A 23,980-nucleotide genomic window follows, 5' to 3' on the forward strand; every position below is an offset into this window, starting at 1 on the left:
AAAGTCCTCCAAACCCAGACACACCCAAAGGACAAAGATAGTGCTGGACCAACAGTTCCAGATTGTTACCTGTTTCTTGAACATATTGATGAAACTGCGAAGCTTGGTTTGTTTCCTCGGTGTGCTTTTCAAGATGTGACATCTGTGTTTAAAAACAATTTTAAAAGAATAACTATTTTGAAGAAGATGGTGATTTGAGCAGTGCACACAATCTTCATTTTACAGTGTTTTTCTTCTGAGAGTTTGGTATGTGTCAAGGGATGCGTGCTACTATTTCTATTGTTTACTTTAACGTGTACTCAAGTTAGAACAGAACATATGTGACTAGTACCTAACTGCAGGCATATTTTTAGGGTGCTTGTTTAATTTTTAAAAATATTTCTAACTGGAAATTAGGGTTAGACACATTGCTGTATATTTATGCTAAATACATGTACCAAAGCATATGTTTATAGCAAAGTCAGAAATTTTACACAGTTCTGAAGACTATTTGAAAATTACCGTGTTCTTAAGAAATTACCGTTTCTGCTTTGAAGCCATCAGTTCCATGTCCTTTAGAAACTTCTTGTTCATTCCTTTTTATTTCTTGACTGCTGTGGATTGCCTCCTGAAAATGAGCAATTGGACATATAAACAGATGGACAATTCTTTGGGAGCATCTGGAAAATGAACTATTTTATTAATGTAGTTTCAGTAATAGATGATTCTGAAAAGAGGAGGGAGGCCTCATTGGAGGAAGTGTTTAACTGTTGGGGTGGACTTTGAGACCTTTCTCAAAGCCACGTTGGAGAGAGTCATCTCCTGAGTGCCTTCCGATCAAGACTTTGAACTCTTGGCTCCTCCAGCACTATGACTTCCTAAACACTGCCATGCATCCTGCCTTGGTGATACTGAACTGAACCTCTGAACCTGTAAGCTAGCCCCAATGAAATGTCCTTTGTAAGAGTTACCTTGGCGATGGTGTCTTTTCATAGCAATGGACCCTAACTGAAACAACCATGTTTATTTTTGCTCTATTCAAAATGGCTAGAAATTGGAAACAACAGAAGAGTAAATAAAGAAAAAGTGGTATATTTATACAAAGGAGTATTTACTCAGTTGTTAAAAAATGACATCTTAAAATTTGCAGGCAATTGGACAGAACTAGAAACAGTTATTGTGGCTGAGATAACTCAGTCTGGCTGAGATAGCTTTCTGAGACTCAGAAAGATAAATATGGTATTTTTTTTAATATATGGGTATTAACCATTAAGTAAATGTTAAGGAAGCTACAATCTGTAGACACAAAGAGGTGAGGTATAGAGGAAGGGATTGGGGGGGGACACATGGATCTCCCTGAGGGAAGGAAATAAAATAGATTTTATGGATGCATTGCATGTGTCTGTGGAGAAATATGGGATTAGGAAGATAAAGTGGGAACAAGGAAGGAAGTTAGGGATTAGGGAGACCATAAGAGAAGAGACAACTAGAGGAACATTTGAAGGGTGGTATGGAAACCTAGATCAGTGGAAATCTCCTTAAATATATAAAGGCAATCCTAATGAAGACTTTAAATAATGGAGGAGATAGAGTCCCAACTGGCCATCTATTATCGACCTGTTGGCCACAGGGGTCTGATAGACATTGCCAAACTTGGCTGTTGCCAAGACAGTACATTGCTCTACATAAACTGATAACAAGACTGTATATCTGAAGACAACTTCCACACAACTCATTCAATATGCAGAGCTGGTGCCTACACAGAGCCTTCACTTCTATGTTCTAGTGTCTTTGGTACAGTAAGGTACTCTGCAGACTACCAAAATAGAAACACAAACACCAAACCCAGCTACAATGTTACCTTTCATACAAAATATGCTAGTGCATTAGTGGCACAAAAGTTTGTGGGAATGACCAGCCAACATCTGATTTAGCTTAAGGATCACTCCATGAGATGTTGTCCGTATCTCATACTGTGTATATAACCAAGAACCAGAGACTAGATAGCCCAGACCTAGAATAAAACCAAATACAATGGGTCTTTGAAGACATAGTAATAAAATGATACCTAACGTTATTCTGTTATATTCATAGATCAGTATCTTAATCAGCCAACATTAAAGAAGCTTCCTTCTGCAGCAGATGAGAACAAATACAGAGACCCACACCCAGATTTTACACCAAGAGACAGAGATATTCTCTCATCAGAGCTCAGGGAGCCGCAGGAAAGAGGAGGCAGAAGAGTTTAATAGGTGTGAGTGTGTGTGTGTGTGTGTGTGTGTGTGGTGTGGTGGGGGTTAGGCATTGGGAATAGCAGGAGAGTAAGTCACTTTAAATCACATGAGCAAAGCTCATATGAAGTCACAGATTCTGAGTCATCAAGGACTTAGACAGGTCTGCACCAGGTCCACTGGGTGGGTATATATATATATATATATATATATATATATATATATATATATATGAATGTTTTGTGAATGTGTGAAATAATGAGTCTCTGATTCTTGTGCCTTCTCTTGGATTCTTTTTCTTCTGTTTGTTTGCCTTATCCAATTATTATGCGATTGTCATTGTTTCCTCTCATATTTTATTTTGTTATGTTTAGTAGTTATCTCTGGTAAGGCTGTTCTTTAATAAGAGACAGAAGGGAATGTATCCAGATGGGAGTGAAGGTTGGGGACGAACTAGGAGGAATAGAGGGAGGGGAAACTGTGATCAGGAAATATTGGGTGAGAAAGAAATTATTTTCAATAAAAGGGCAAATTATTAAAAAAATAAAAGTTTGGAAAACTGTGATTTAAAGATTTAGGCCATAAATAATAGAATCATATGAATTTGTGAAAATATATAGAAAATTGGGATCTGCACAGCTGGATTTCCAAGAATGCATATGTTTGGAATTGTGTAAAATTGGACTCTCACATTTTTATTTATGGCTAAGAGATTAATACTACTTTTGAGATTTGACTTTTTAAAAATTATTTGCTAATAGCAGGAATAACTAGTGAGCATAGGTGTATTGCTTTTGTTAAGTAACAAAGTAGTTAAGAATTAGAATACATATTTACAGTTAGTTAAATAGATTTTTAAAGATATATTTATTTTATTCATATGAGTACATTGTAGCTGCCTTCAGACACACCAGAAGAGGGTATTGGATCTCATTACAGATGGTTGTGAGCCACCATGTGGTTGCTGGGAATTGAACTCAGGACTTCTGAAAGATTAGTTAGGGCTCTTAATCATTGAGCCATTTCTCCAGCCCCAGTTTAAAAGTATCAATTTGTAACCTTGTAAAGAATAAAATCAATTCATGGCAGCTTGCTTTTGTCTGCATCTTTTGCAACTTACATTACACATTCAGGGTTTAGCCTGCATGGCTTTCCACAGGGATATTTGGCATGCCATGTTAGATATCTGATAAACTAAGCAACAGATAGTCATTGATTTAGAGATATGTAGGATAATCTAATTGCAATATAGCTTTTTCGGATGGAGAATTTAAAAATTATTGCCCCAGTAGTCAACAAAATATAATGGAAAATCTGGGGTTTTTATTTTAAAAGTTATGTTACATTTTATTAAGGTAAAGCAGATCACTGAATATGGTTTGTTTTTATCTAAAGAGAATAGTTTCCAATCCCTAGTTAAGGACTTGTGTACTTCAAATGACATTAGGTAAATATAATTTCTATTATGAACAAGTTCACATGATGAATGAACCAGAGCAGAAAGAAAGAATAAAATAGCAAATTCCCATGAATACATTAATTCTATTTAAACTCCTATTTTCCAGGTATGTGCTACAGCCTGGGACAGAACTGTTGAGGGACAGAATAATGAGAAAAAAGAAAAAAACTATTTCTTCTTGGAAGAGTGTAGAAAGGAGATGATCTACATTGCTTCCTGTAATTTCAAAGATTCAGAATTCCATGGGACAAGATACCTAGCAGTGTCAGCCTTTACCTAACAGTATTGGAGGCATCCTACAGGATAGAAAGAAAAGAGGCACCCAGAACAACAGGTGGAAAAACAGAGGAGAACAAAGAGTGACTCTTGGACCAGTGACAGAGCTATCCATCTCTAGAGAAATGACAAGAGCATCCTTTAGTGTTCTAATGTCAATTGGACAGTTGAAAGAGCAAAGGGGATTGAGAATACATGGAGAGCCGGGAGTCACGGGAGCAATGAGGAGAACAAGTTCCTCTAAATCAAAAGAACAAAGTTCATATGAACTCAGGAATTATTTAGCTGAGGTGCAATGTGATCACTTAAGAAAGTCTCTGTCCGGAAGCCCATGTGCTAGCACTGGCCTCTAAACATATCGCACTTGTCCCACGTAGGGATTTTTAACATTTTGTATCAGCTCATATTACCAAAATTAATGCCTCTTTCTGCTTTTGAAAGGTGAATACCCACAATAACTGGTTCATACTTTAACACTGCAGTATCTGGCCAACAGAAAGTAGTGGTCAATCTTTTTGGATGCGACATGTACCATCAACTAACAATATCCCTATTATTTTACAGCATTTATCAAGATGATATTTAAAATATGCTTTTATTCTGGTACTCCTAAAAATGTTAGTTTCTGATACTTGCCACCAATTGTTATTCTGAAAGAGTAAAGTGACGAAATTCTCTTGTACGAAAGACAAAGTCAAAATACTCGAGATACAAGTAATGCTATTTGTGACAGAAAATAAAAAAGCCTAGAAATAATTACTTTTGAACTATGTCTCAAAATTTATCACTTTTCAGAGGAAAAATATAGTTAGCATGTACATATTCAAGAAGAACTAGCCAGTTCTTATCACCTCCAAATCCATTTTCTTGTAGGAGATGGGGCATCAACAGAGGCAATACACTTGCACATCAATTGTATTTGTAGTCTCAGCTTTTCACTTCAGCATTTATGTACCATTGCTAAGTAGAACTGTAATTGCTACACTAGTTTGATATGTGAGCATCAGTGCATGGATTTTATTGTCCCCTGGTTGCCGTAACTTACACAAAGTCTCTCGTAAAATATTCCAAGATTGTGCTTCTGTCACTTATTCTGGTTTCCCTTTGGCAAGTACTTACTTTGAATTTTAAATTTTACTCTTTCTTTCTAATTTTTGTTGTCTAGGGCTTAGGATTAGGTGTAAGGATTCATCATTATAATGCACAGACAGAACTCAAATTACACAAATAAAATGTAATAAAGAATTCTAGTCAGAACACTACACACACATCCACATGAAACGATACATGAAATTGGTTGCTGAAATTAAATTCAACTAGAGACCGGGCTAAATGAGAAAAACAGGTTGTTTCTCTCAGGTAGATTGGCCGATAGCTAGACATGAAGAGTCAATATTAACTTCCTCCTGGACTGGATACATTGTAATTTTTGGCAAACCACTAAATCACACTTCAATTCAGGTTTTTCTTTTTATGTTACCATTAAAAGAAAAAAGAAGTAATATACATATACACTTGAAAGCTGAAATCTGAAAGACAGATTTTTAAGTTCAGTTGCCAAACATTATTACCTGTATTACCTGTATTTCATGTCAACCCATATATTAACCAGGTGAATTACATACAATCTTTTAGGAAATTTTTCTAGCACAGAAAATGTTCATGTTCTGACTATTCAATTTGTTTTGGTCAAGGGGTGGTTAATTTTTACCCACAATAATGCATATTCAGTTTAAGTCTGTTGGGGAAGAAAAAAAAATTCTCTCAAAGTGAAAAAATAGTTCCTGCTCAGTGTCAATTGAGACATTTTACATATAACTAATCTCTTTTGTAATGAAGTTAGAAAGGGTTATGGTGTGTTAACTTAGCTGCATTTCTGTCAAGCAGACATAAATGAATCAAAAACATGCCAGTTATCCCAAGGAAAGGAAAATGTCAAGGTTCAAGATTGATAGAGCAAATAGATCTTTTTTTTCAGGGCTGAGTTTAGAAACCTATGGTTGAGTCAGCTATTGTTTTGACTTGCATATATTCAAGTGAAAATGTTTCTCTTTGATTTTTTTAAAAAATATATGCATAGTATTAAAAATACCTTCTAAACGTCATAATATGGTACCTGACATGTACTAGTGTCAATGGTTTGATGTTTTTTATATTCATCGTATTCTTTGAAGGCTTGACTCAGGTTTTTTTTTGGGGGGGGTATTTCTAATGTTTTCTCGTATGTTCTCTTATTTCTATGACTGTCTACTTACATATTTGTCATTTAGCTATTATACCTCACAGCTATAGTTAACAGGCATAATTGTTAGGTGAAGTTACTGAAGTTAATGCATATGATATTAATATGACAATTAGTTCACAAAGTTTACTCAGAGAAAGGTACTTGGTACAGATGATCAAACTGTCTATGGAACAGTGAGGACAGGGCAGTAGTAAGAACATCATCAAAGAACAGAGCAGCTGTACCAAGAAAGAACAAACACAATACAAGAAACAGACAAAGGTAAAGAATCTTCAAATCAAGAAAACATTCTTAACCATCCTTTTAAAACATATTAATGGTGCGAAGAAAACTAGTTCTTGGTCATTTTTTTGTTTGTTTGCTGTACTAACCTGCTGTTACTCACAGAGTTCATGAATCTGATATGCTACTAAGTACTACATATAAACAGTGATACGATGCTCTGGCAGAGTTATTGTGATATGAGAAGCAGATTTGATAGTTGTAACAATGGTAAATGATTTGTTTAATTTTAAATTTGTATAAATTATTAAATAAACCAAGTGTTAAGCCAGCTGTAAATCCTGATTTTTTTATGACTCAATATACTCAGAAGCAAAATGTTACTTGTTTCAGTAATAATCATGTCTAAAATTATGAGACTGCCACAAAGATTATTATGTTTTAAGGGGCTGAATTCAAAATATTTTAAAGTTGAGATAGTAATAGTCTTTTTAAAAATTATTGTTTTCTCAGATGATGACATTTGCATTTATTTGTTCAACCAGTTGTATTGCAAGAATACTTCCATGTATTTGTGGTAAACATTGGTGACATTATTATAGTCAGTTCCTGAGATCATATTTTTATCATATATCTATCCTCTATTATGTATATATCTATCTATCTATCACCCATATATTACAATCTATAATCTATATATCTTGATATTTCTTACTTCTCTGTGGATATTTGTCTTATATATGCATATGAAAATATACACATTCATATTTATTGGTATAAAACTCCTTGGGTGGAGCAAAGTACTGAACACATGCAAGTGTGTGTGTGTGTGTGTGTGTGATTATGAAAGTTTTTTACAAGATTCCTGAAGAGGACTAGTATGCAATTAATTTAACTCTTTTGTCCAATTATATTTTGGTTACATTTAGATATTACATCAGCAGTAATTTTAAATAAAAGATGCTTAGTTTAAAACTGAAAAAGTGTGTTTGTCCTTCTCTGGGTGGATTCTGACTACTTAGGGCTAAGTTTAAATGCTGGAACACTGACTGTCCTCTTCTCTAAGCATATTACTTAAAGAGCCGTCAAGTCTGAGTCTAAAAGAGCTGAGGATTTATAAAAACAGCATATAAAATATGTACTTTCAACTGGGTCATCAAACATATTAGTTACATAAATAAAAATATTTGCTTGGCAAATGGAAAAAGCAGCTTACTATAAACAGTCAACTTTCAATCAATAAAAAGTCTCTCCAGAGATTTTTTTGAAGAAATGTTAACATATATTATTTCTGATCCACATAAACTAGAATATCTTACAATCAAACAGAAACTAGAATCATAAATAATAATATAATAAAGGAAAATGGAAAAAACTATAAACACAGCAGAATTATCTATTAAAATGTTAAAAATATTAAAAATGTCTAAGAAAAGATAGTTACCAAGAAGCATTTTCCCTGTATTAATTGATATAAGGCAAGAAGGAAGAATTCTGCCCCTTATTCAGCAATAGCCCTTAGCTCACTCAGCTACAAGGTAGCTAGCACTATGTCAATTCTCCTTCAGCCAGAGCTTTCTTTTCTCACCCATTTAACTCTGCAGACTTTGAACTGTTTCAATATCAGTACTCATTCTATTCCATCTAACCTTATATCAATCCTTTACAGTCATAATAATCTTTCTGAAAGGCATATCTGTTCATCTTACTCCCCTGTTAAAATTTCAAGGGTCCTTGGTGGCTTGAGAACAAGGTGACAATTCTCACATATGACATACCATCTTTTCTAATATCTTCCATTTTTAGATTATGCCTCCAATAGCATGTGTAAGCTAGTCCCCCTTTACAAAGTATAGTTTCACGTTTCATATGGCACAAGTTATCCCTCAGAATAACTTACTCAAGTTTCAACTGAGTCTCTTCTGCTTTCAGGTATCTTTGATCTATGCTTGAGCTATTGTTTTTTTGCAAGTCCAGAAACAAAGGAAAAATTAAGTTTCAATACACATTTATTTCCTGCTAGTAGAAAAGTAGTGGGCTGGGACATGTTCTTAAGAACAAGGAACAAATTCTTCATATTTTGATCCTTCCAAACAATCATGATCCCTTAGACATAAAAACAATGTCTAAAGACATTGGCAGAGAGTTGCTCTGTGACCATGTAGCCAGTGGATCTATTGTTTTATTTTTACATTAATTACTATATAGTGAACAGCCAGTTCACAAAATTTTATCTAGAGACTGATTTCCACACTTTACCATTTAATAAAAGTCATTGGCATATGACTTTTATCTTGACTACAAACCATATTAAATTTTTAAATATTGCATTTTTTCATTTATATCTTAAACTTACAAGTGCAAGGGTCTATCTGATGGTATAAACAGAAAGGAATTAATCAAAGAGCTTATAGGGATGTGACATGCATCTCAGGAGTCTCTAGGAGAGCAGGAATGAGTCTATACCCAGTAACAACATAGAATATAGTTGCCATACATTATGGTGATCTATCTTGCAGCTTATATCATTAACTTCTTATACCAGTCCTCAGCTGGAGGTCTAATAAGTACAGTATAGTTCAGAGATACAGGTCCTAGATTCTAGGAAGGCTAGTGAATGTGTCCTTGTGGTGACAGATTCTGTTTTATTGAGAAGTGAAATCAAAAGGTTGTCCAAACATGTGATCTCCTTTAAAACTCAATAATCATGATTTCTGAAGCACCCTTAACCAAATGGAAACTGGTGAAAGACAAAAGAGGGTCCATAGCACTCACTTTTGACATTAGACAACACAGTAAACAGCACTACTCAAATATTTGAGGGAACTGATTTTCTGTATTTATTTTCAATGGATTTGGTATAATTTTATAAGAACTGTCTGTAGACTTTGACAGCATAACTTGATTGCTAAGGATGTCATCAAGAGTTCCTCCTAGGAGTAATTTGAGACATGCTGGGACACAGAAACTCCTGCAAGACCAGTGGCACGAGACCGTTCCAGTCTGTGCCTGTGCCCGAACTATCCCTAAGGCTTTAGCTCTGCACCAAATGCTCCAACACCCAGAGAAGGCTGGACTCCCAGGAGCTTTAACACATAGGAACATAGGATAATAGGATCACAGGATCTCAGGAGCATGAGCACACCAGGATTTCATGAGCCCAGAAGCAGCCTGACTCATAAGAACTATCATAACCATGGTGTCAAGATCATAGGAGCACAGATTCTGAGGAGTTATGACACAATCAAGATAACAGGACAGGCAGGCTCCAGTCAGAGATAGCGAGTGAAAGTAGCACTAGAAATAACCAGATGTGACACAGTGGGGGTACACCCAGGAGGGGGCCCCATTCTCTCAGAGGAGAAAAGGAGGCAGGAGAGACTGTGGGAGGGGAGCACCTGGGGCTAGGGGCAGTGATCAAAATGTAAAGTGGATTAAAAAATAAAAGTATATAAACAGAAAAAGGAAAGAAAAGAAAAAAAAAGAAAAGAAATAACCAGATGCCGAAAGGCAAGCACAAAAACATAAACAACAGAACCAAGGTTACTTGGCATCATCAGAACCTAGTTGTCCCACCATAGCAAGTCCTGAATACCCAATCACACCAGAAAAGCAAGGTTTAGATTTAAAATCACTTCTCATGATGATGATAGAAGATTTTAAGGAGGACATAAATAACTTCCTCAAAGAAATATAGGAGAACACATGTAAACAAGTAGAAGTCCTTAAAGAGGAAACACAAAAGCCCTTAAAAAATTGCAAGAAAATCCGACCAAACAGGTAAAGGAATTAAACGAAACCATCCAGAATCTAAAACTGGAAGTAGAAACAATAAAGAAATCTCAAAGGGAGACTATCTTGGAGATAGAAAACCTAGGAAAGAAATCAGAAATCACAGATGCAAGCATCACCAACAGAATACAAGAGATAGAAGAGAGAATCTCATGTGCAGAAGATACCATGAAAAATAGTGACACAATTGTCAAAGAAAATGCAAAATTAAAAAATATCCTAACCCAAAACATCCAGGAAATCCAGAACACAATGAGAATACCAAATCTAAGGATAGTAGGTATAGAAGAAGATGAAAATTCACAACTTAAAGGGCCAGTAAGTATCTTCAACAAAAGTATAGAAGAAAACTTCCCTAACCTAAAGAAAGCGATACCTATGAACATACAAGAAGCCAACAAAACTCCGAATGGACTAGACCAGAAAAGAAATTTCTCCTTGTCACAAAATAATAAAAATACCAAATGCAGAAAATATTAAAAGCAGTAAGAGAAAAATGTCAAGCAACATATAAAGGCAGACCTATAAGAATTACACCAGACTTCTCACCAGAGACTATAAAAGCCAGAAGATCCTGGAAAGATGTCATACAGACCATAAGAGAACACAAATGCCAGCCCAGGCTACTATACCCAGCAAAGCTCTCAATTACTATAGATGGAGAAAGCAAGATATTCCATGACAAAACCAAATTTACACAGTATCTTTCCACAAAACCAGCCCTACAAATGATAATAGAGGGAAACCACAAACATAAGGAGTGAAATTATACCCTAGAAAAAGCAAGAAAGTAATCTTCTTCCAAAAACTCCAAAAGAAGATAGCCACACAAACGTAACTCCACCTCTAATAACAAAAATAACAGGAAGCAACAATCAATTTTCCTTAATATCTCTTAACATCAATGGACTCATTCCCCTATAAAAAGACATAGACTCATGGACTGGATGCATAAACAGGACCCTACATTTTGCTACATACAAGAAAAACACCTCAATGACAAAGACAGATACTACCTCAGAATAAAAGGATGTAAAACAATTTTCTAAGCAAATGGTCCCAAGAAACAAGCTGGAGTAGCCATTCTAATATCAAATAAAATCGACTTTCAACCAAAAGTAATCAAAGATAAGGAAGTACACTTCATACTCATCAAAGGAAAAACCTACTGAGATGAACTCTCAATTCTGAACATCTATGCTCCAAATGCAAGGGCAATCACATTTATAAAGGTAACTTTACTAAAGCTCAAAGCACACATTGCACCTCACACAATAATAGTGGGAGACTTTAACAACTCACTCTCATCAATAGACAGATGATGGAAACAGAAACTAAATAGACACACAGTAAAACTAAAAGAAGTTATAAACCAAATATATTTAGCAGATACTTATAGAACATTTCATCCAAAAACAAAATTATATACCTTTTTGTCAGCACTTCATGGTACTGTCCTCAAAATACACCATATGATTGGTCACAAAACAGGCCTCAACAGATTCAAGAAAATTGAAATAATCCCATGTATCCTACCATATTACCACAGACTAAGGATGGTCTTCAATAATGATAAAAATCAATGGAAAGCTCACATGCATGTGGAAACTGAACAATGTTGTACTCAATGATAACTTGGTCAGGGAAGAAATAAGAAAGAAATTAAAGACTTTTTAAATTTTAATGAAAATAAGAACACATCATACCAAAACTTATGGGGCACAATGAAAGCAATGCTAAGAGGAAAACTTATAGCTCTAAGTGCCTACAAAAAAGAGACTGGAGAGAGCATACACTAGCAGCTTGACAGCACACCTGAAAGCTCAAGAACAAAAAGAAGCAAATACACCCAAGAGGAGTAGATGGCAGGAAGTAATCAAACTCAGGGCTTGAATCAACCAAGTAGACACAGGAAGAACTACACAAAGAATCAACAAAACCAGGAGCTGGTTCTTTGAGAAAATTAATAAGATAGATAAACACTTAGCCAGACTAACCAGAGAGCACAGAGACAGTATCCAAATTAATAAAATCAGAACTGAAAAGAGAGACATAACAAAAGAAACTGAGGAAATTCTAAAGATCATCAGATCCTAACACAAAAACCTATACTCAATAAAACTGGAAAATCTGGATGAAATGGACAATTTCCTAGACAGATACCAGACAACAAAGTTAAATCAGGATCAGATAAACTATATAAATAGTCCTAATAACCTCAAAGAAATAGCAACAGTCATTAAAAGTCTCCCTACCAAAAACAGCCCAGGACCATATGGTTTTAGTGCATAATTCTATAAGATCTTCCAAAAAGACCTAATATCAATTTTCTATAAACTGTTGCACAAAATAGAAACAGAAGGAACACTACCCAATTCATTCTATGAAGCCAAAATTACGCTCATACCTAAACCATACAAAGACCCAACAATGAAAGAGAACTTCAGAATAATCTCCCTTATGAATATCAATGCAAAAATAGTTAAACTGAATCCAAGAACACATCAAAACAATCAATCATCCACCATGATAAAGTAGGCTTTATCCCAGGAATGCAGGGATGGTTCAATATATGGAAATCCATCAGTGCAATCCACTATATAAACAAACTCAAAGGAAAAAAAAACACATGATCATCTCACTAGACACTGAGAAAGCATTTGACAAAATTCAACACCCCTTCATGGTAAAAGTCTGGAGAAAAAAGGAATCCAAGGCCTATACCTAAATATAGTAAAAGCAATATACAGGAAACCCATAGCCAACATCAAACTTAGTGGAGAGAAACTTGAAGCAATCCCACTAAAATCAGGGACTAAACAAGGCTGCCCACTCTCTCCTACCTATTCAATATAGTAGTTGAAGTTCTAGCCAGAGCAATTAGACAACAAAAGGAGATAAAAGGGATACAAATTGGAAAGGAAGAAGTCAAAATATTACTGTTTGCAGATGATAGTATACTTAAGTGACCATAAAACTTCCACCAGAGAAATTCTAACCCTAATAAACAACTTTGGCAAAGTGGCTGGATATAAAATTAACTCAAAAAATCAGTAGCCTTCCTCTACTTAAAGGATAAGCAGGCTGAGATAGAAATTAGGGAAATGACACCTTTCACAATAGTTACAAATAATATAAAATACCTTGGTGGGAATCTAACCAACCAAGCAACAGTTATGTATGACAAGAACTTCAAGTCCCTGAAGAAAGAAATCAAAGAAGACTTCAGAAGATAGAAAGATCTCCCATACTCATGGATTGACAGGATTAATATATCAAAAATTGTCATCTTGCCAAGAGCAATATACAGACTTAATGCAATCCCCATCAAAATGCCAAGTCAATTCTTCGCAGGGATAGAAAGAGAAATCCTCAAATTCATTTGGAATGACAAAAAAACCCAGGATAGTGAAAACTATTCTCAACAATAAAAGAACTTCTGGATGAATCACCATTTCTGTTCTCAATCTGTTCTACAGAGCAGTAGTGATAAAAACTGCATGGTATTGGTACAGAGATAGGCAAGAAGATCAACTATTCTCAACAATAAAAAAACTTCTGGATGAATCACCATTTCGGTTCTCAATCTGTTCTACAGAGCAGTAGTGATAAAAACTGCATGGTATTGGTACAGAGATAGGCAAGAAGATCAATGGAACAGAATTGAAGACCCAGAAATGAACCCATATACCTATAGCACTTGATCTTTGAAGAAGGAGCTACAACCATTCAGTGGAAAAAGGACAGCATTTTCAACAGGTGGTGCTGGTTGAACTGGAGGTCAGCATGTAGGAAAATGAAATTCATTTATTCGTATCTCCTTGTACAAAACTCAAGTCCAGGTGGATCAAGGACCTCCATATAAAACCAGACACACTGAAACTAATAGAAGAGAAAGTGGGGAAGAGCCTCAAAAACATAGGCACAGGGGAAAAGTTTCTGAACAGGACACCAATGGCTTATGCTCTAAGATCAAGAATTGACAAATGGGATCTCATAAAATTGCAAAGCTTCTGTAAGGCAAGGGACACTGTCAATAGGACAAAATGGCCACCAACAGATTGGGAGAAGATCTTTATGAATCCTACATCTGATTGAGGGCTAATGTCCAAAATTTACAAAGAACTCAAGAAATTAGACTCCAGACAATCAAATAACCCTATTAAAAATGGGGTACAAAGCTCAACAAAGAATTTTTAACTGAGGAATATTGAGTGGTCGTGAAGCACCTAAAAAATGTTCAACATCTTTAGTTATCAGGGAAAAGCAAATCAAAACACTTGAGATTCCACCTCACACCAGTCAGAAAGGCTAAGATTAAAAACTCAGATGACAGCAACTGCTGATGAGGATGCGGCAAAAGAGGAATACTTCTCCATTGTTGCTGGGATTGTAAGCTGGTACAACCACTCTGGAAATCAGTCTGCCATTTCCTCAGAAAATTGGACATAGTATTACCTGTGGATTCAGTGATACCACTCCTGGGCATATACCCAAGTGATGCTCCAACATATAACAAGGACACATGCTGCACTATGTTCATAGCAGCCTTATTTATAATAGCCAGAAGCTGGAAAGAACCCAGATGTCCTTCCACAGAGAAATGGATACAGAAAATGTGGTACATTTACACAATGGAGTACTTCTCAGCTATTAAAAACAATGAATTCATGAAATTTGTAGGCAAATGAATATAACTAGAAAATATCATCCTGAGTGAGGTAACCCAATCACAAAAGAACACACATGGTATGCACTGATAAGTGGATATTAGCCCCAAATCTCACAATACCCAAGACATAACTCACAGACCACATGAAGCCCATGAAAATGAAAGACTAGCTTTCACTACTAGCACCAATGCTTCTGCAATTGCTATCACACAAGAAGTTAAGACAGCTACTTTTGTTAATCATTTAGCAAAAAACATTACTAATGTGTTCAATATACAGGAGGATTTAGATAGTCATTTGGAAGAATGGATTGATGCTCTTTATCCTATTCAAATTATTGGAAGGAAGTTCAGAATTTAAGGGTAAGGAGCCATCTTGAATGTCATTCCAAATACCACTGGATTCATGTTAGTTCTAAAGTTTATAGTGGTAGTCATTATAATTAGGAAGAAGTTTAAAGACACTTGCAGTGTATTTGACATAATTCTAACACCTCTCTGGATGTTTTAATGATACATAGAGAGCCTACATATGAATTTCAATACTGCAGTCAGTATTTCTATTTTGGTCAAGCTTCAAAAATGGCATATATAGCTTGATCGTGCTAGCCCTTTTTGTCCTGGTAATACTTTTATTCCTGCCCATCATGTTAAAGCTTTTCTTTAACAGTATCGACATGTTGGCAGCTGAAGTACATGGCTTAAACCTGAAAATGGATCCCCAGGCAGAGTTATTAAATTAACAGGCTGGCAAGCCATGGACAGGTAAGATTCTGCATAGAGCCTTACCAATTTAAGACAGAAGTGCATTGCTTTGGATAATGGATATTCCATTACAGAGAAGGAAGGCGTTCTTGTCAGACCGACCTAAGACAGGCTCAGTCTTGTTAATGAAATAAAACAGGGGGAGAGGTGGAGAGCCTTTGGAGTTGTTTGGCTAGAATCTGACATGGGCCAAGGACAAGGAAATGGGCTCCTTGGTAGGAATATGACATTGGCCAAGGACAAGGAAGTATTCCTTCAGGCAGGAATCGGACATTAGGCTAGAACAAAGAAGTAATTTCAGACAGGAATCTAAATTTTAGGCTAAGACAAGGAAGTAGGCTTAAGACAGGAAAATAACTTTAGGCTAGGACAGTAAAGAAGTAAGCTCAGGTATTTCAGTCATCCTGATAAGCCCTTAGAAACAGTGATCACAGGAGTGTTCCTGCAATTGGGTTCAATGCCTTGCTTGTTCTTTGACTATTTGTGTTTATTGTCTTGATTGTTCCTTGACTATTTGCGTCTATTGTATTGCTAGACCCTCAACATAGAACTGAACTTAATACATGCATGTAGTTAAAATGATATAAAAGCAAAACGGAGGAGGGGGGATGGGATAGGGGGTCCTAGGGATGGGAAATGAGGAAAGGAGATGACATCTGTGTTGTAAATAAATAAAATATCTAATAAAAAAAAAAGAGTTCCTCCTACACAAACCTGCCAGACTATACTCCCCTTCTGAATCTGTATGGCCATCAGTATTTTTCTGAATGAAATGACATTTTTAATCCTTAATTAAAAAATCCTTACTTATTTAACAAGAAAGATGACTGAGAAAATAGATTCGGCTTTCACATAACTACCCCAGGTTTCTTGTGCAAACAAAGCATTTCATTGTAGATGCTAATTATAATTAAAGATGAATTAGGTTAATCACTCTGGTTTTCTTTAAAAAGAAGGAGATGGCAAATGTGATTGTCTGTAATTGCATGGGTGACTGTACCCACTGGTGACTTCCAAGGAGAAGAAAAAAAGGTTAGAGCAATAGACAGAAGTGCTGGATTATACCTTGAGCTCACTATCAGTTGAAATGAGAAATGAGGTAAAGAGTCATATCTGATTTCTACTTCACATAGAATCCTTGTTGCTAACTTTTTGAGGCATAGGTTGTGGAGGGGCTGAAGGAGACAGGATTCTTTTGAAAGCATGCTGGCATGTATCATTGGATGCAGAAGGCCCATTACGCTGTATAATGTACAATTTCATGAACATTCTAATTTTAGACAAATTGATTATACATCAGCTTAACAAGAAAATGGATGTAAAGGAGAAATGAAATATATGATTTTTAAAAATACAAAAGGATCTGTGTGATAAAAAATACCTGAAGGTTAAGGCAAGGTGACCATGTGTTTGAGGCCAGTCCTGGCTAGACAATGTGACACTGTCTTTGAAAAAAAATTATCAAGCAATTAAATGGAAAAATCTGAAGATAGACTATGATTATAGTTCATCAAGGAGCAGCACAGTGAACTTTTAAACACTCAAACACAATAAGTAAACTAGCCAATATGTATTTGCAACCTTCTTATAGTACAGAGTTGCTGTTGAAATGTATCATTATGATAATCCCTAGAATAGTGAGTTACAAATGGAAAAGACTACAGGGAAAAAGAAAATTTTAGTTGACAATTAAAGAAGAAAATTAAGATTTGGGTGGTTTATGAGGATTTTTATGTAATAATGGATGGTCTAGTCTTATGATAAAATACTTCTAAACAGAATGCCTCTCTATAGTAATAGCTTCATTGATGCCTGCAATATTGCTTCCAAATGCTTTGAAATGTTGCAATATGTTTTGCAATTTGTATACTATGAATGGGGAATACATTTCAGACACTACCACATGATGTACTCAAATCTTATAGGGCACCAGTATTTACTCAAGGACAAGACATTTCTAGTGTACTTGACTTTCTTTGTTGGTGTTGCTTGAGTTGCTAGAATATTTTATACCCTATTCTGTCAATGGGGATGGAGTGGAAGTAGCCTCTGTTTATCCCTTGTTACTAATAAGATGGACAACTTTTTCTTTACTGTAGGTATATTCTTCAGGAGGGAAAGTTTAAAAAAAAATCCAAGGAAAGTCCATTAAAAGGTTCAGTCTTACTCTCTGCTCTGTAATGCTGAGATTAATGAAGAAACTAGAGAAATGAAAGATTTCCCTAACATATTTATGCAAAAGCATTGTTTTAAGGACAGAACCAATAGCGCCTCTTCCTTTTCTCAGGCCATGTGTGCATTCTCTCAGTTCTTTTTTAGCATGATAATTTATTTGTAATTATGCAAATTAATAACTAAAAGAACATTCAGAGAATAGACAAGCTTGACTCAATTCAATCATTTTCAAAGACTCACAAGGAAGAGTTTATTTTGAGAGCTACAAGACTGAGAAGTACACCAGGATCAGCTAATAATAGCCTCTGATTTCAAATGCTTACAACAAACACCTATTTTTATAAAAGTAACCATGTGAAAAAAAGCATATTGTGCAGATTTCACTAAGCTCTACAAGTACAATGATTCTGCCATGATTGTTTTCTTTTGTTGTTATGTTTTCCTTATTTCCTACAGCATGCCCAAATGCAAGAACCAAAAATTGTATAGCTTGCTATTTCATTAAAACGAAACAACTGAAAACACAGCAGATTTAACTAGTATATATTAGGAGACATCATCCATATACATGCGAACTATATTTACTATAGTTACACAAAAAGATAGCTCATTTTTCTAAGCTAGTCCGAGTTTTCTGGTAGAAGAAACATTATAATAGTATTTTAAGTTTTCCTAAATTTTTATTATCTCATAAAACCCATAAAGTTTCCTCAAGTGTTTTACATGATTATCAACATCGAACACTTTTGAAAGCACCCAGTGAAGTGTGGAGAAGCCATTGGGTTAAGATATGTCTTTAAGGAGAGGACTCAAGTGTAGGTTGCCTGGTTCAGGCACTGTGAGATTGAATGTCTCTGTGATATCTTAATAAAGTAATTCTGACTCATTTAACTTTAAGAGTGAAAGGTATAAATATAAGTGTGTTTGTCTTCTATAAATAAAACTTAAACTACGTTATCTAATCACAAATAGGTCTATAGGAAAAGAAACCCACAATATCATTGAGGACCAGAGCTGCTGTAGCAGGGAGACATCAAAAAATTAGTGCAAGCCCTCACTCTTACAAATTCTAATTGGAAGAATAAATAACATAAATTTCAGAAAGAAAAGCAACCAATTCTAGATTTTCTGTTTTTGTAGCAGTTTTCCTAAAGCCTACTTATCCTTTCCTTCACATCCTCCATATATTAAACTTTTTAAACCCCTTGAAACCACCAAGATCAGTTCATTCATTTTTTTCCTCTCCCCACCCCATTTAACTGTAGAGGAACTGATGCGAAATGGATGTTCATACAGATGGTATTATTTTTACCAGAAAGATGTAGTTCATAAAAGACTCAGGCCAATGTTCTGCACAGTGCAGGTGGAGATGAGAGTCCCTGTATAATGAGGTACCAGAATGTGCTGCTGCATGTGCAAGAGGAGGGAGGAGACAACCCCCCTGTGCTCCAGCAGGATAACTTATATACCAACAGGTTCCACCTCACAAAGCGAAAAGGCAAATTGCGAAGGAACCGTGACTGACGCATTACAGTCATGCCTCAGCAGGCAGTTAGCAATTACCATCAACTGCATTTGGGGACTGCAGAGGTTGCAGATTATTATGCATGACTGTAGAGTAATGTGATTGATGTTAGTACAGCACAGATGTCCACCTTATCCTACTGTATGACTACACTTCGTATCCTAGGGAAAGATTACAAGTTGGTTTAGTCTTGTGAAGATCTAAACATCTATAGACACTTTTTCTACAATTACTTAATAAAATTTTACCCTTATAATTAAGTAAAGCTCTGTGTCATTCACAAACTATGATTACTGGTATGGTAATATCAAAGGTTCCCTTTCAAGTGACATTTAGTTCACAGAATATATAACATGGTAAGTATACTTATTTTCACTGCAGATGAATTCAAAATTGAATTCAATAAATCTAAGTTTTAATCAGTTCATAGAATACTGATTTAATAAACTAATGAATTTATTCATTCCTTTGTATTATTGTTGTTTTGGTTTTGCTTAATATTTTAGCATGCCTTCAATTGATATCATGCTATTCAGTGTGTTTTAAAATTCGGATGCAGCATCTAGATGTACAAACACTACATTTTCAATGTAGTTTATCACTAAGAAAAATATTAAGGAGGTTTGGGGTCCTCATGATTGTTTGGCTCTCTAATCACTGTTTCTACATTTTAACGTAGTTTTTTTAAAGTCACCTTTTCGTCACCTTTCATAGCCTCATGTTCTGTTCTTTACTATAGTAGGCATCTTGAGATCAAGGACTAAAGGAGCAAGAAGGACCTACTTTCAGGAGAGGACAGAGTAAGTCTCATGTAAGTAAGCAGGGAATAAGTCTCCTTTGGTGACAGAGAAAGAGGAAGAGAAAGAGAAAAGGGCTAAGGGAGAAAGAGAGGAGGGGAGGGACGGAGGCAGGAGAGGGAGGATTGAAAAAGAAGTATCAATTTTGAAGCAATGAATTTTGGATTAGATTTGTACCATATTCACTGTTACAGACTAGAATGACCGAGAAAGCCAGGCATGCAGCAGGAGCCCATAGCCCCAGGATTTGGGAAGTGGAGTGAAAGGATCCAGAGTTAAACACAGTCACATAAAGAGTTCAAGGCCAGTCTGGACTGCATGAGACTTTGGTGTTCACAAACAACCAGATACACAGATAGACAAAACAATGATTCAGAGAGACACATCCTTCCAATCCTTGATCTAACAAATGAATTGATTAGAACCCGCACAGAGTTTCCAGGAAATTCTACTGTATAGGCCCAAGTGGTAATGGTCTTCAGTGCCAAATTCCTACTGAGACTCCAAGAGCCAGACTAATAAGGAGGACACTTTGATTCTAAATTCTTATTTAGTGGGTTTAGTGTAGGATTAGGAAGTGTTTTTTCAGGATGTCTGAACAGCCTCTAGCCTGCTTCAGGCTTAGAGGTTTATAGAAACAGTAGACATCGGACTCCTACAAACCCACCACTGCATCCTGCAATTCAATCCGGGCGTAGTAATACAAGTTTATAGAAAAGGCGACCCTATCTTACATCTTCAGAAATACTGTTCCTATTACACTGTGATTCCTGTTTTGCTCCATGTAGCTGGTCTAGGAAGCACAAAATGTGGTTAATGTATTTTATAACTTGAGCAAATGAGCTTTTCTTAGACTATAATTTTGTGAGATTCGATTTCTATTAAAAATAGCCTGTGACCTTGTCATGGAGATACAGAAAGTTGGGTATGAGGGGGAAAGGGCAGAGAAACTGATGACCGATGAGGACCAGCTGCAGTGATACAGTAGCAAGAGAAAAGGAAAGGCACTGAGGAAATGGATACTCATGAGCCTGGCAAAACCTTCTGAATGCAAGGGTAGAGAAAAAGCAGTCCATTCATGAAACTTGTACCTATAAGCCCACAACAGGGTTGGAATTGGCACCTTTCCTTTTCTCTAAACTGAAGGGAATAGAGAACTATGTTGAGTTATACTGGTCGGCTAAGGCATAGTCAGCAACCGGATGTTCTCATAATAATCAGTCAACTGAAGTCTGCACAAAGGAGCTCCTGCAGATCAGCCACGCGAGTATTACAGATGTGAACTAGCGAGGCCGGGAGCCCCATTTAGCAAACTTGTGGGCTTCTGATTCTGAGTCAGCACTAGGTAATGCTTTGTCACTTCAGCCAGAGACATTGAGGAAGAGCTATAAAAGACAAACAGGGCTGGTTTTGAAAAGCAAAGCAAGCTGGGCGGTGGTGGCGCACGCCTTTAATCCCGGCACTTCGGAGTTAGAGGCGGCAGGCGGATTTCTGAGTTCGAGGCCAGCCTGGTCTACAGAGTGATTTCCAGGACAGCCTGGGGTATACAGAGAAACACTGTCTCGAAATACCAAAAAATAAACAAACTGACAAAAAAAAGTAAAATGAAACAAAACAATTCAGCGTCAGTGAAAGCTTCATCCTTTGTTTTCATTTTTAACCAAGCAAGGCTGTTGTTACAGGCAACCTGTATATGGATCCTTTTATGTGGCAATATTTCTGTTGGTTGTCCCAACTATACAATCGTAGAGTGCCACAGGTTACTTTCTTTCCTTTACAAATGACTTTGTTCCCTTCCACCCAACAGCTGAAATGTGCTATGAATCACACAGAGAATACAGCGCAGTAGATTCAGTATAAGTAGAAGTGGGCAAACCAACCACCTCTGTGTATCCTCTTTCCTTCATATCTGCAAGTAACACTGCTTTTCGTCTTTTGCCTGGTTCCATTCATACACTAACTAAATCATCTTTTTTTCTCATATGTCTTGTCACAATACTATGAACAAAGTGGTCTCCAAAAGCCAATGCTAGCCTATTCAACTGCTTCCACTTAAAAACCAAACTCTATTCACAGAGGCATCCTGGAGCCATGCTACGCCTGCACAAAGGAGGCTTTATCCTCTCTCCTCTCCTTTGTCTTCCAAGCAGTTTGACTCCTCATCTTTTTCATTTCTTAGATGAGGCTAAGCACTTTTTCCTCAGAGAAAGACCTACTTATTACTCTAATTTTTTAAAATGTGCACTCAGCAGTGTTTCTGACGATTCCAGAACAACATTTGCCCAAAGCACAGACAGGTACGCTCATTTTAAGCTAATTTCTAATTATTTCTAGAGTTCCCAAGAAACGGTTGTTACCTACAGCTACACAAAGAGCTGACAAGAATGTCAAGGTATAACAGAAGGCTTCTTTGTGTTCTTACACTCACATAAAGATTTTAAAAAGTCATATTCTAAGTAAAGAACGATTATTTGAAGTAAAATGCCTAACATACGAACTGTTCAGTTAATCCTCTCTCTTACCACAAATACCCTTTCACGTTTCTCTCTACCTTGGCTCTTGTTGTATTTCTATTAAGATGCAACAAGAAAACCCTTACTGGGCTTCAGGATCTTGGTGTTAGATATCAGTAGCCAGAACTGTGAGCCTCTATATTTTGGATCCTTATAAATGAAAAAGTTTGTAGTATTATGTTAGCAGGGCAATATAGTATAGGATAGATGGCTGACTCTGAGAAATTATAATCCAAGTTGTCTGACTCTGGAGCCAGAGGCCAAACATACTTCAGATTGCCTTATTTTGAGCGTTATTATTTTTAGTCATAATATTCACTTAAAATAGTACATATAAATGAACTATAATACAAGATACTCAGTTTCAATAATGATCCAGTTCAGAGCAGAGGAAGTGATATCAATTTACGACCTTGAAAAGTGATATTTGTGGCATAAACTAAAGGTAGTTTTAAGTATGAGTAACTTGGCAATGTGCACGTGCAACTGATAAAAACTACATTGAGTTTGCTTGAAAATAATTACATGTCACCTTTGTAGTATCCAAAACACACAGATGTCAGATTGTATCTATCACAAGCTGACAGGAACATTTGTTTTAAGACCTAAAGTTGTCCAGGGATCCTTCCAAAACCGTGAAGTCTTTCAGAGGGCTGACGCTTGCATTTGCATTTCCGCAACAGCAGATGCATGTGAAAAGCATGTGCCACCATCCAGCGCATCTGAGATGGCATCAGGGAGAAGAACCCAGATGCTTTCCGCTCATGCTGAGGCTCAGGGGCATCAGATCCATGGGGAAACCATTTCTTGGGTGCTCCACCACACTGAGCACTTCCAAAACATTTGGGGCCCCATCTGTTCCTTCTCCTTTAAGCCACAGAGTAGAACAAGAAACTGAAAGAAACAAAGCAATTTTCAAAAGGAAGAGGCTTCTGGGCTCAACAGATAGTGAGCTCCTCAGTTCTCCACAAAGATGTGGAAAGAGAATGAAGGGGGTATTTGGGTAAAAATATGGAAGCCAAATGCTGAGCTTTCAAAGAGGAGTAGTCCTGTGGGGTCTAAGGATTCTTTTGGAGGGGCTGGGAGTATTTTATAACTAGGCTGCAGTGACATTAAATAACTCTGCAAATATATAAAATGGTCATTGAGCTGTACCCATAAAGTGGGTGGATAGTATGGTATGCAAATTATATGTTAATGAAGCTTCTAAACAAGGAAGAAAAGAACAGGATAAAAGCCCTAAGAACACTAGATAGAAGCTGTGGACTGGCACACCGGCATGAACACGGAGGACAGTGACAGTTTCTTTCCCATTATACGTGCATTCCA

The 23,980-nt window shown here is 36.3% G+C and overlaps 1 protein-coding gene across 2 annotated transcripts in view; it reads right to left on the reverse strand.

The window, feature by feature from the left end:
* The window catches only part of LOC114622770 (xin actin-binding repeat-containing protein 2), an 82,446-nt gene that overhangs the window by 20,838 nt on the left and 37,628 nt on the right, over positions 1-23,980 (reverse strand). For both annotated transcript variants that reach the window (XM_028769258.1, XM_028769259.1), the window contains exons 4-5: positions 521-607; positions 70-142 (exon numbers count right to left, since the gene is read on the reverse strand). In XM_028769258.1, coding sequence (XP_028625091.1) covers positions 70-142; positions 521-607 — 160 coding nt within the window. The remainder of the gene's footprint in view (positions 1-69; positions 143-520; positions 608-23,980) is intronic.

Source organism: Grammomys surdaster, unplaced genomic scaffold (assembly GCF_004785775.1).
Source record: "Grammomys surdaster isolate TR1022 unplaced genomic scaffold, NIH_TR_1.0 191, whole genome shotgun sequence".
NCBI lineage: Eukaryota > Metazoa > Chordata > Mammalia > Rodentia > Muridae > Grammomys > Grammomys surdaster.